This window comes from Poecilia reticulata, linkage group LG1 (assembly GCF_000633615.1).
Source record: "Poecilia reticulata strain Guanapo linkage group LG1, Guppy_female_1.0+MT, whole genome shotgun sequence".
Lineage (NCBI taxonomy): Eukaryota > Metazoa > Chordata > Actinopteri > Cyprinodontiformes > Poeciliidae > Poecilia > Poecilia reticulata.
The window spans coordinates 13640088-13654094 of NC_024331.1; the positions used below are offsets into that span (position 1 = coordinate 13640088).

Below are 14007 nucleotides of genomic sequence, written 5' to 3' on the forward strand. Positions count from 1 at the left end.
TATATATATATATATTTTTTTTTTTTACCCAAGAAGGGAGGATTTAGTCCCGTCTCCACTCAGGAAGCACATAAAATATATATATGTGTACATTTCACTAACAAGCCTTCCGTAGGCAGCATTTACAAACCGAAATCAGGGCTACTTCAAGACACAGTGTGCAACCATGATTCGGATGAGAACTATTTATAAGACTCCATTAAATGACATCAACATCAAAACAAACGGATTAAGAAAATAAATGACCTACGCGCTACCTTTTTTTTTTCTTAGTCACCAAACTGCATAAATTTTTGGGGACTGTAAACATTTCATGTCGCGCTACATTAACAGACACACACCGCTCACACCTCAGTGGCTGTGGTGTTTCAGACCATTTCTCTGTAACTGCAACACTGTGGGAGACATAACAATAGCTGGATAGACTGTTCATGCCTTATTTATTTAAATTTCTGTCAAAGATGCACTGATGCATTTTTACCTTGAACCTTCACACGTTTGCAGGACGCACTTTGGTCATTCACTGAGTCTTGTAAAAGTAATAACAACCTTTGTCACTTTGCAACTGTAAACTGCAGTGCGTTGAAATGGGATTTTATGTGAAATGCTAACATAAAGTAACGCATGTGCAGGAGAATGATACGTGATTTTCAGAATGTTTTCAGCAATAAAAATCTGAAATTGGATTCACCTTCCTTAACTCTGAAATACCCAAGTTAAATCTAGCTTAACCAACTTTTCTCAGAAGTCACACAATTGGGAAATAGTGTGTAATTTAATTGTAGAATGAATGCAGCTGTTCTGTGAACCGATGTTTGTGGTAGAGTTTGTTAACAAACAACTCTGATATGTCAAGATAATCATTTTTAGCCATGCACTTTAAAAACCTGGCATTATGTAAGAGCGGCACAAAGAAAGCTATTGTTGAACGAAAGCCATGATAAGTTCAGTTTGCAGTTTGGCACAATCCGTGTAGACACAGCAAATATTTAGAAAAGGGGGTTCTGGTCTGGTGAATCCAAAACAGCAAGAGACTGTAACCTAGATTTTTTACTGCTTTCATAGAACACTGCACTCTTTTATTTACCTTGAAATGTCACTTTAAGACAAAAGCATGAAGTTACATCCAAATCCTGGCTTCTGTTGCGTAACCTCTATCATTTTATTGCAGGAGTTAGTTGAATTACTGCGCTGGAGGCACTAGCTAGCCCAGAGCAGAAACATGAAGTGATGAATCCTTTTTATTTTTTATTTTTTTAAGAATAATAATCCCATATTTGCACATGGCGAGACACCAGGCCCCAGCGGTGGTCTGCCTCTTTGCCAAGCTTTCCATGTTTCTTCTCTGCGGTGATGATGATGATGCCGGTGGTGGTGTCAGTCCCAGTCCAGACGCTGTCATATTTTCCTGCAGAGCTGAAGTTTTCCCCAAATCCTAACAAGACTCACCAGCTTCTCTCCATGTGGTGATGTATTTCTGCAGACAACAAAGAGCTTTGAGGACAGTCCCTCTTGTTTTATGTCTTTTCTAAAGAGTGACTATAATTAAGGGGGGAGATTTTCATGTATTTTTTATTTTTTTTTAGATAAAACTACTCTCTTGTTATTAATTTTCCAAGAAGTAATTTCACTTTACATTGTCAAAATTTCATATTTCCCAGATTTTCCAACAGGAACATAGACTTTTAAAACTTATTGTCCAATTGAACTAGATGTCTTGATGAAATGCTGTGGAATGACTTCATGTTTTCCACTTACAGTGCAGGTTCTAGTCTAACGGGATGACTAATTAACCAAATGCAATCTGTTTCTCACAGTATCAGCAAGTTACGCAATGCCTGGAAATGCATGTGATGCTTTGCATCACTGAGGAGACGCAACATACTCCGCTTAGTATAAATCCTGAAACTTAATGTAATATCAGAAGATACTTGTACATTGGTTGATTTATTGCAGATCCATTCAATAAATTAGAGTGTCAGTGAAAAGCATAACACATTTGAGTAACTCCGTTCACTAAGTGAAACATTATATAGATTAATTACACAAAGACTGATGTTTTCAACCCTTTATTTCAGTTACCTATGATGATTTTCTGCTTAAAGTTGACGAAAACGTGACGTTTAAGATCAGAATATTAAGCCAGGCTGCTGAAAGGACAGTGCATCTGAACGCCAACACTCACATGCACAAATGAAACGTTGCGGCTTTCGCTATAATTCTGCTGCGTTTGATTCCCATATATATTTATAGCAATTTATTAGAAATTGCTTTGGGTTTATTTTAAAGCCACTGGACATAGAGGTGGGAAAGAATGGTAAAAAAAGAAGAGTGGAAGACAGATGCATAAAGCTGAATGGGAAATAGAAACACAAGAGAGGAAGACAGATTGAGAGAATACAAGACAACATCTTAATCTTGGTAGGTTTGCACTTTATTTGCTCTTTTATTTAGCTCAGACAAGTTGCATCATAGCTGCGCCACCCGTGATTCAACTGGAACCACTGCTGCCTTGCAATAAGAAGGTCCAAAGTTTGAATCCCGGCCTGGGGTTTTTCAACATGGAGTTTGAATGTTCTCGTTGTGCATATTTGGGTTCTCTCCAGGTACTCCGGCTTGCCCTCACAGTTCAAGTTTCCATCTTTTTAACGACTGCTAGTTGGTTACTCTGAGCTGCTCTTGGAGTGAATGTGCATGGCTGTTTGTTCTGTGTGTCTCTATGTTTTCCTGAAAGGGTAAGCAGAGAGTCCCCAACTCCATGGTCCCCAGACGTCACTCTCCTGCATGTCTTAGATAATTCCCATTCCTGCGCAGGTGATTGGAATGACTGCATTACCTCCTGTGCATGCCTGCTGTTGCTGCAGACGGCTTCTTCTTCTTTTGTTGAATTTTAATGGTGGTTGGCAAGAAACGTTAGGTAAGCATTACCGCCACCAACTGGTTAGGAGTGTGGACCACTCTGCAGACGCCTGTTAATCACCAATTCATTTAAGCCAGATGTGAGGCAGGAGGGAAACCCCTAAAACATGCAGGACAGCGGACCCTGAGGACCAGGGCTGGGTCAATGTATGGACGGATGAACTGAGTAGTGCTGGGTGAAAGGCCCTCACGGAACATTTGAGTTTATTCTCAGATTAAGTTGCACACAGCTGGACCCTTTTTACTAATTAGTTGACCCGTGAAGGCATTCGATTCCACCAGACTTCCTATTTGTGTTTCAGGGCAGAAGGGAACTGAACACACTTCATAATTATATTTCACTTAGAGTTGGTCTGTTGCAGAGCGTCCTGTTAAAAATATATAGATGTTTCTCAATGTAATGCGACGAACTGCGGAAATGTCATAAGGTGCATAAGGTGTAAGGCAATAATCTTATTTCTCTTTTTCTGAAGAGACAGAGAAAAACATGTCTTACGGTTTTCCTCAGATACTTAAAACTATGTGCCATAAATGTGACACAAGACAAATTTCTTTACTTGCTATTATCTCGGATTTATATGAAGAATAAATCCTATAAGCACGGCGTTTATTGGAGTGTGTCTCGTCTCAGTTTAAAGGGTATTTCTGTGTTCAACCAGACACTTTGTGGCCAGACAACTGGTCTGTTTGGGATGTGGGGAAAGTGGGCGAGAGAAGGACCGAGAAAGGAGGTGAGGGGGCAGAGTCAAAATGGGAGGAGTGAGTCTGGGTGTGGGACTGTCATCCCATTGAGGGAAGTGGTGTTTTGATCAAAATCCAGTAAATGTGGGAGAGCAGAGAGGGGTGTGAGTAAGCGATTGAGTGAGTGAGTAAGCGAGAGAGAGAGAGAGAAATATTTCCACCCACCCAGCAAGGAGACTCACTCATAAGCAGCAGCCAGGCTGACTGGGAGTCAGAAAGACACCGGATCTCTGGGCAGCAGCAGTTACAGTCAGGGTGGCAGGGAGAAAAGTGTTTCATTCAGACAGAAGATGTTTTATTAAAGGAAAGCTGAAACACACACTAAGAAACACAGAGGCTTGACACTCACTGTGCTTCCACTAGAAACAGAGAGCAATAAGAGATCAGAATTAAACTATTTCAGACACACACACATATACATATATATATTGATATACTGGTGGTGGTGCAAAGAGAGAAAGAGAGAGTGTGAGAGTGTGTGCAAAGTTTGCTGGGTGGAGAGAAGGCCTGATCGACCCAAACGAGCAGAGCGCCGGTGGTGGAAGAAACCAGTGAGTGGATGGACGCCTTTTGCAGACTGAGTGGCCTGGACCCTCTGTGGGTGAGTTTATGATGCGTTTCCTGACCCTGGAGTCACATTTCTTCACCGAGTGTTTTTCCTGCCTCGAAAGTCTTAGAGTTAAACCATATGCAGCTTGTTTAATCGCTTCTTTCTGAATTTCTGTCACATTTACGTAGCGTTGCTTTTAAATATTTTTGGTTCTGAAATTGAATAATGGGAAGAATTGTTGGGATTAAAACCTTTGATTGTTTTTCTGATCGTGCATCATCTTCAAGATTTAAATGATTGCTTCCATCTGCATCATTCTTTTTTTATTATTATTATTAGCTGTCTGCTTACCAGAGAAGCTTCAGAAAACGAAAATAACTGTTATAGCAACACTGATAACGATGAATCTTGTACAGCATAGAAGATATTTCAATACAAGGTCTTGCAAAGCTCGTCTGTGTAAAATGAAAAATGACCAAAGCGTTCTCAGGTTGTTGCATGTGTGAATGGAAGCAAGACGGATTATCTATAATCTGCCTTGAAGGTGTTTTACCCATCACTCTGCACTGAGATTCGGATCATTGAAATGCAGAGTAATGAGAACTCAAATAATCCAAGCTGTTTTGGTTGGAAATTTTTTATTTTTTTTAAGTCTCATTTATTAGCAAACCTCCACATTCCGGATCTTTGCTTAAAAAAATTGCAGAATAGCTGTGAGCCAGCTGGAAATGAAAACACTCATTCCCAACATGCCCCCCGCCCTCCTCTATCCCCTTCTATTTTGTTCTGGATCTCATTACAGCTAATGCTTTTCTTTTGTCTCTGCTTCTGCAAAACATCAAAACAGTGGTCATCATGCTTTGCGGAGAAAGTAAGCGTAAACTGTGTTTCATCATGTGCACGCTACTGTTGCATGAAACTTCAAAAACATGCTGACGTTACATTTGTGACAGTGTGCTGGATGATGTGACACGGTTTTTTTTTTGGTTGTTTTTTTAATTTTTTTATGTTTGCCGCACACAGTACTTTACGTCACGAACTGAGTCAACCTATTTACATGCTTTTGAAATACTTTCACTCAAAGTTTCTGCTCACACACTTCACAAGTGATCCGAGCTAAAAAGAACTTTTTTCTGCAATAGGTAAACATGCCTGGAAAGAGGTTGAATGCCATTTACTTTGGTCTGTTGCAAGACGTGCAACACATGTGGAAAACATAACATCATTTATCTGCAAATAGAGAGAGCGAGAGCTCAGTCTCTGTCACTGCATCACATAAAAATAATACTAACATAAACATGTTTTTAAAGTTGATATCGTAGCCTCAGTTGATGTAAGTTTACCTGCAAGGTGGTGGAGGGCAAAATGTTCTTTGCTGTTTGCTAAAAACGAGATTTTCCTCTGGAGAACCTAAAGTAATTGAAAGGAATTCAAAATAAAAATTTTGAGCCAAGCTGCTTCTCTAAGATTTGTGCATTTTTATTTTCGACATGTTCATCTATAGCAAACACACATCGGTCTTGCCAGTGTGTCTGTATTTGGATGAGCTTGCTAGAGTGACGGTGCTAACATTGCTAACGTTGCCAACGTTATAGATGGATGTTACAAAATTATAGTTTCACAAGGAAGGTAGTCAAGCAGAAACTAGTAATACTGATGCCACTTTTCTGTCCAATGTTACACCTTCTTGCAGATACTTAGCTGGCTAAGAGTAGCTCGATTGCTAAACAGCACAGTCAATGCTCTTTCCAGGAAAAAGACCAATGGTCGTAACCTTTCAAACAGCCACATTTAACCTTTCGTCAGCGTTATTCATACTTTTGAGCTTTTCCCCCTGGGTAGTACAACATTTACGAATTGAGTAGGTTTGAGGACGAAATGGGGGCGAAATGGGGCTAATTTTTGACATCTAGAGACTTCTGGGTGTTTGAATCTCTCTGAACAACTTAAACAGCAGATTGAAGGATTTTCACCGTATTTTTCAGACTATAAGCCACTACTTTTTCCCCACGCTTTGGACCATGCGGTTTACGGCCAGGTGCGGCTTGTAAATGTACTTTTCCAGTTTAAAAAAAAACTTTGTGGGTGTGGCTTATAGGAAGGTGCGTTCTGTAATTTGGAAAATACGGTACTTTTCAGTGTATCAAAGTGTGACATTGCATTCTAAATGTCGAAAGTACCCAACAGTCTCAATGATAAATACTACAACAACACGTGTTCTAGTGCTACTGCGAGCTGCCATCCATCTCACCTTGGCTTCTAGATATTTAATATAACTAGAAAGCTCTCAAGAATGACCTTTTAGACTCGTGGAATTTTGAGTGAGGAAAAACAATACAACTAATAAATATGCCAACGCTACTTGTACTTTCTGTCCAACCATCCAGCATGGTCAGGTCACATGCTCAATAACAGGAAATCACACTGGTCTTTCTTATCAAAGCTGTAATGATGTTACTCGAACTGATGTCTCGCGTTGACGCTAGATTCAATTTGATCGCCTGAGGTGAACAACCCGACTATTTTTGCTGACACTGCTAACGTCTGGTCTTGCCAACAACTGACGTGGTTTCGCAAGCAAATCTGACTGAGCAAACAAATACACTACTCTGGAAAACGTGCAGGTCTTATTCAACAAAACGTAACATTTTCTACGCATCAAAAAAAAAATCACATTGCTAAATGTTGAGAACGATTAAAAAAGCTCACCGACTGTGTCTTTAAGCTGCTTTCTGTTTTTTTGTCAAAGTGCTGCCACCTTTTGTCTCGCATGGTTGCAAGTTGATGGCACACAAGTTGCGCAGGTCTTTCTCATCAAAAACGTAACAGCGTTCCAAGAATCAATATGTCACGTTGTATTTTAGGTGTATAATTTGAAATCCTTCTGAAAAACACTTTTTAGGAAGCTTTCGACTGATCTCTATAGCCAAGATGATACCAAAAATGAACGAGTACACATCGCAAATTGATTTTCGAAACATCACAGTGAAATGTCACCCATTTTCTTTGAGGTGTCAAAAATAGCAATGAGTTATAAATGCAAAACATATAAAGAATTGGAACTGAACTCAGACAATATTGATTTGACCTTTGACATTGTCTGAACTGAAAGCCTAAATTCTTTGAGTGTGCTAATTTTAAAGAAATAAAAACTTTAGTCCAGTAAGATATGTAAATATTGATTTTCTCCCTCTTTACTCAACCTGACCTCCTGTAATTTGAATCACAGGAAAAGCAATGCTGACCTAACAGTTGACAGAAAGGTTGACATTTATTAAATTAACGGGTCTTTCTTTTTTTGACACATCACTCACCTGATGCAGTTTTTATAGGCAAAGATACTGGAAATCCTTGCGGATTTCACCAATCTTCTGCCTCTAAGGGTTTCAAAATGGTGAATTTGTAAAAAAAATATGAATTCAGCACTTTTGCAGTGGCACAGAAGATGTGTCTCTGCTCTCCACTTTCACATCACTGTGTTTGTCTAGTAAAAATAGACGCCTTGCAGAAGCTCCTGGCATATGCAAGTTTGCAGAAACCACTTCGGCAGAGGGTGAGAAACGGGACGAGGATAGCAAAATGCAGAAGAAAGTGCTTGAATTGAGTTGTGGCAGGTTGGACTTTTTCGTAAAAGGGCTTTGAACATCTACTTGCCAGTAACCACAGGAGTCGTAAGGGTCTGTGAAACTAGCCTCCCACTCATTTAGATTCATCACTCGAAAGGATTCGGGCGGTCCTTTCAAGGGTTCACCTATGTGTGTACGTGCAAAATGGTCTGCTCAACTGCAAAAACTTTAATGAGCTGAGATTTGAAGATTTACAAATGTGCTCGGTGTGCGTAGTCCTTTGGAGCAGATCGTGCTTTCAGATCTTGTGGTTTCAGAGACTAGAAGCAGCGGATTTACCAATTGTTGGTAAATCCTCAAACGTGCTGCAAGGAACAAATCCTGACTCACCTGCGCTGGTTCACTGTGGGAGGAGGGTTGTTACATAATAGCCACACAGCTGCCACCAATTGTGGCTACTCCGCTTCATCCTAGTTGGGAGTCTACCAGCGGGACTAGACTCCGCTGCCATGCTCAGAGCCTTAAACCACTTCCTGTGGTGACTCCGCAGGGCAGTCTCGTTAGCGCAGCCAGACACCCTGCCCCTCATTAGGCAAGTGAAGTGATAAACAAGGGAAGCAAGAGAACAACAAGCCACTTATCCCACCATATTGTTTTAAACAAAGACATCACAACCAAGTTCTGTCACTCTCTGCTTGTATCTTTTATGGCAGTTTTACACCGGATTTTCCTACTTTGTTGACCGACCAGACAGAAAAGTCAGAACACTCCCCAAACTGATTTGGATCCCTGTAAAAAAAAGAAATTGCTTTTTTTTCTTTTTTTTTTTGCTAGCCAAGATTGCCAGGATTCAGCACATATTTCTGGTTCCTACTTGGCTTACTTGCCATGCACAAGCTGCACTAAAGTCTAGAACATTTGCACTGTGGCTAATTTGCACAGAAAGTTTGTGAATTGTAAAAAGTAATAGCTAAATCTGGGTCTTTTCCCTTTACCAAACTCATTGCAATTCTTCCCCCGCTCATTGTTTCAGGACTGGAACCGCACCTGGTACACAGCTAACCCCGACCTCACTCAGTGTTTCCAGAACACAGTGCTGGTGTGGGTCCCCTGCGTCTACCTGTGGTTGTTGGTTCCTTTCTACTGTGTTCATCTCTACTGCCATGACCACGGACGGATCCAGATGTCCTGCCTCTGCACTGCCAAGATGGTGAGATTCCAGCCACTCATCTTTTGATCCCACTTAATCCTCTCCAGGTCACAGGGGCCAGGAGGGATGGCTGTTTATCTTCAGAGGTCAAAGGTTGAGAGCCAGGTCGCCGGTCCTTCACAGGGCAAACAAGTAGTCACACAGGACAAGGCAACCATACCGGTAGACCTTTACACCCAGAAGTTTGTTTCACTGTGAAAAGTGTGCATGAGACATCTATCCACCCATTTTCTACACTTGCTTAATATGTCCAGGACTGCAAAGAGACCGGTGCCTATGTCCAGCAGTCAGTGAGTGAGATAGGCATTCACAGGCTAACGCACAGAAAAACTGGTCACACAACCACACATTAAGCAAAGGCAACTCAGACAGGTCAGCTAACCTGACATTCATGTTTTTGGAAGGCTAGTTGACCTGCTGGAACATGTAAAAAAACACACAGATGCAAACTTAAGATCTATCTTGCTGCAGGGCAGCGGTGCTAAGAATTTCATCCCTGTGCTGATCCTGCATGAACCATTACTATACCAGCTTAATCCTTGCATGTTTGTGTGGAAGTGGAGGGGCTGGTGCTTATCTTCAGAGGTTAATGGACAGGTTGTATTTTCTCACAGGTCCACCTAAAAGAAAGAAAAATACAAACATGCGTTGACAGATTCACTCTTAGTGGCAATTAACCGTTTTAGTTTTTCTTTTTGTTTTGTTTTTTTTCCCTCAGGTGTTGGGTTTCCTGCTGGCCTCATTCGGTTTTGTTGAGTTCTTCTACATTCTGCTGGAGAGGAGCCAAGACATCCAGCACCACATGGTCTTCCTACTCAGCCCCATCATACGTAGCATGACAGTGGTAAGTTGTGTGTGTCTTTTTTCTTTTTTTTTTCACACAGACGTATCACCATTGTCCATTTTCGGACCAAATTGCTATTATTTTTTTCGTAGAGCCGTGAAAAGAGACCTCACATCTGAGCTTTCCTTTCGAAAGACAAAAAGCTCCACCTACAGAGCTGTACCCGACATTTCTTACTTCTCACTCTTACTGAGTTTCTGTGAGCAACAGAGAACTTTTAGGAATATTTGACTTCACATCCTGACATGAAAGAATACACACAGAGCAAGTGCTCAACGGGCACTTGGGTGCAAACATGCCTAACCAGGTATGGACTTATGGTGTCACAGACTATGTAAATACAGCAGTGACCTGTAAACACTGCACATTTTGGATAATCAATCATCAGAGCGCAGAGTACAAAATGTCATGACATCTGTTACAGACTGATAAGGGGTTGGCGTAAAGTACGTATGTGCAAAGTTCCAGTGCATGAAAAACCTTTCTAAATGCGTTGTCAGAAACAAACCATGTGTCACAAGGAAGAACACACAGTGGGAAACCAGATATTTTCGATATTATGAGAGAAAATGCAGCTGAAACAAACAGGATCAGCATTTTTAGTTGCAGGACATCAGTCTGAAGCAGAAGGAATTGAATTTCTCATATATGGCAGCTCAACCGTACAATCATAAAGGTGCATCGAGATAAAGTTCACGCTATAATTGTATTTAATGAAGATGAACTTGCTTTCCTGTCATTGGGTCTTCCTCCAATTGTTTGGTTTGTCTTACAAAAAAAAAAAAACACAAAACCACCAAATATAAAGTTTAAGATATACAATTGTAGTCTGTGTTGACCCTAATTACACAGACGGCTTTAGTCTTTTTATAGCTTACAGGTGTACAGTCGGACAGGAGGCGCTGAGCGCCATTGTTCTGCCCTGAACTGTATTTAAGGTGTAATGTGGTTCATTTTTACCGCCTCGGCAGAAAGAAAAACAATAGTTTTTCTCCAAATATGAACGCTTTCCTGGCCACGCTCCCAAAATCCATTATAGGCATTACAGCATCTGAAGAAAGTTCAGACAGGTCAAATATTCAGATCTGCAGTGCCTTGCAAAAGTGTTTCGACTTAAAAAAAAAAAAGAAAATTTTTGGAATGTTGCAACCACAAACTTCAATGTATTTTGTTGTGATTTAATGTGGAAGACCAAAAGAAAGATATGCATAATTTTAAAGTGGAGGAAAATTATTCATGGTTTTAATTTATTTTGATAAATATTTTATATGAAAAGTACAGTCTGCATTTGTATTTAGAGCTGATTACAGATCTAAATTCTCAGTAAATATTGCTGATAATCTTTTTGGCCACAGACTAACATTTCTGGGAAAATAGATCAATCTCCATCAGATTACAGTCAGAATCTTCCAAGTCGGGTTGGACGATGTGGCTGAAAAATACATCGTGGTATAAACGTTTCAAATCATATCGATATCAATGATTATTGTTTATCTTTTTTTTTACCTATTTGAAATAAAGACCAGGAGAAAAAAGGACTTAATACTTTTATTAAAACAAAACCTAAAAAGATTACAACACAACTAAACAAAAACAGAAAGATGAAAAAGTAAGTAAATCGCCATCGCAAAGGTTTCAATCAGACTTCAAATATTCACGTTCCTTTATTTTGTTCAATCATTCTGTGTTTTAATGTCCCATTAATCTGCGTCATATTATTTAGTACTCTGTTTACTTTTAGGTGATTTCTAAAGGGAATAAACTGAACTATATTTTATTTACTAGAGTAAACGGGGTCAGATACAAATGCACAGGTTTACAAAGACATTGTCTTTGCACTAACCTGGACTGGTCGAACCAACACACATCAGTAAAATAAATCACACCTCATTGACGGAACAAGAAGTGAAAAAAGCTGAAGGGGAGCGCACGCTTTTGGACGGGACTGGAGCTGTGGAAAAAAAAAGTATTTACGCTCAACAGATGTTGTTCATCTTCTACGTCTGTACATCCTGAAAGCGACCGACACGGCCTCTGTGACCTGCATCAGGGTGGCATGAGGGCTGGCTGGGACACACAACAATATTTATAGGAAATAAGGGCTAGCATGCAATCAGAGAAAGGTTCTAGTTGCAGTTGTTTCTCAAAACGTGGATCTTACTCATTTCCAGCAGTTGTAAAATTACACTTAACCTGTATGTGTAGGCAAAATGAGGGAGGAGTGGTGCAGCCTCACATGGGTGGCATGACAAGTTAAAATGTTGTTTATGCTTTGGCAGGAGTGGATGCAAAAGCTACAGAACGGCAACAGGCCGTGCTGAACGGCTGCAAAGAGTCCAGAGAGAGCAGCAGAGCTTTGCTCACAAAGCTTTCTCTCTCTCTCTCTCTCTTTCTCTCTCTCTCTCTCTCTCTCTCTCTGCAGACTCACACAGGTCCTGCTCAGTTTCCCTCTCTTAAGGTCAGACGGTTTTACTGACCTGTGGTCTTTTCAGACGACTGAGTAAACACCGGCACGTGTTTGGACAAAAATACACTGAGACGGCTCTTGTATTTAGGGATGCGCCCCAAAAAAGATCTTCTATTTCATGGATATAATTAGTCGCAGCAGGAGGCTAAAGGACAGACAGCCGCGATATCCTGTAAAAAAAAAAAAAGTCTCTCACCAATCGTTCCCTTCTCTTGCCAAATTTGTCTTTATTAAAAGACAGAGTTTTCTTCACGGTGCTTAAGATAGCATCTTGCTCCCTACATGCAGGAGATGAAACAGACCAACTCTGTTTGTTGCCCTTTTTTTTGTTTAAAGTATATGGTTAACTTACTACAGATGAGAAATAGACACATCATCAGCTAAAATCAGTAACTCAATGACGCAAAGCCTGTGTTCCTCGCTATTGCACAACACACTTCCCGTTTAATTAGAAGACGGGGTTTTGTTTCAGACCTTAGCGATCGCGCTAGCTCCACCCTTTGTTGTTGTTGTACAAACAAACAGAGACGATCTCTGCAGCAGCAGGGGAGTCGGAGCAGGAGGCTAAAAGCAGAAAGGAGCTTGGTGCTACGTTAACGTAGCATCCCAGTGCTACGTTATGCAAAGGAGCCGTAGGCAGCCATGTTGTCTCAGCGCCTTAGAAAAGGAAGTTTCCAGCTCAACCGGAAGTGAAAGTGCAAAATAATGTTTGAGGATCCAGTAAGATCTGACGTCCTCTTAAGTTACGCAAACTGTAATAAATCAAGTCGCGTGTAATCTAACATATGATTCAAAATCTGATAGGCTAACAAGCTGCCACTAGCTCTAGCCAATTCCTCCTTTTTAAGGTATCAGGGGAAGCCTGACAAGGCATTTTATTCAGAATATTTTAAACTGTAAAAAGAGAATGTCTGAAGATTTATGTGGTTTGTTGAATTTTTAAATCCCTGGTGGTGTAGTTGAGAAATTAAACCGCCTCTACATAGTCAGATTTAGCACTAAGCCAAATGAGAATGACTGCTGTTATTTACTTGTTCATGTGGACATAAACAGATATCAGTGTTGATACAAATTCTGATGTTGATCCTATTTATTAATTAATAATGCATATTTCTTGCAAGTGCATCAAACATAGTGAACAGGCTAAAGATATGCGTCACTGGTCCAGTCGCAGTCCTCCAGGGCCGGTGAGCTGCCACTTTTAGATGTCTTTGTTCCAACACAGCTGACCCAAATGGTCCAACTACAACAAGTCAAAGTTCTGCTGAGGTTTGCCAAAGAACCAGCTGACAGGGCTAGTACCTGCAGAAAATATACGAAAAAAAATTAATGCTGTTCATATCGCCATGCCAACCTTCAACGCTGTCTTTTACCATAGTTGAAGCTGACAAAATTGACTTGGAAAGTTTCCTGAACTAGTTTATAATAAGACAGAGTTGCGGCTTGTCTATAAGTTAGCAACACAACACTCATTTCAAAACTCTTCCCGCACTCCGTGATTTCTGGAGGAACAACATGACGACTCACTCAGCTAACCGCTCTGTGGGGAGGGGCAGATTATAGCCGTTCCCAGGAAAATGCATGATTCCGTCAATGGTGCACACACGGTGGTGTCCAAGAACTAAATCGGTTTTATTTTGGGAAAAAAAAAAGAAAAAAAAACATTGAGGTGAAGAATGTTTTTCGTATTGTTTATGATTCCACTGAAAA

At 40.5% G+C, this 14007-nt stretch overlaps 1 protein-coding gene across 1 annotated transcript in view; it reads left to right on the plus strand.

Moving 5' to 3' along the window:
* The first annotated feature begins 3829 nt into the window (after positions 1-3829).
* abcc6a (ATP-binding cassette, sub-family C (CFTR/MRP), member 6a) overlaps positions 3830-14007 on the plus strand; it is a 31537-nt gene continuing 21359 nt past the window's right edge. The window contains exons 1-3 of the mRNA XM_008409156.2: positions 3830-4261; positions 8810-8986; positions 9705-9830. Of these exons, the coding sequence (XP_008407378.1) occupies positions 4220-4261; positions 8810-8986; positions 9705-9830 (345 nt within the window). The 5' untranslated portion in view covers positions 3830-4219. The remainder of the gene's footprint in view (positions 4262-8809; positions 8987-9704; positions 9831-14007) is intronic.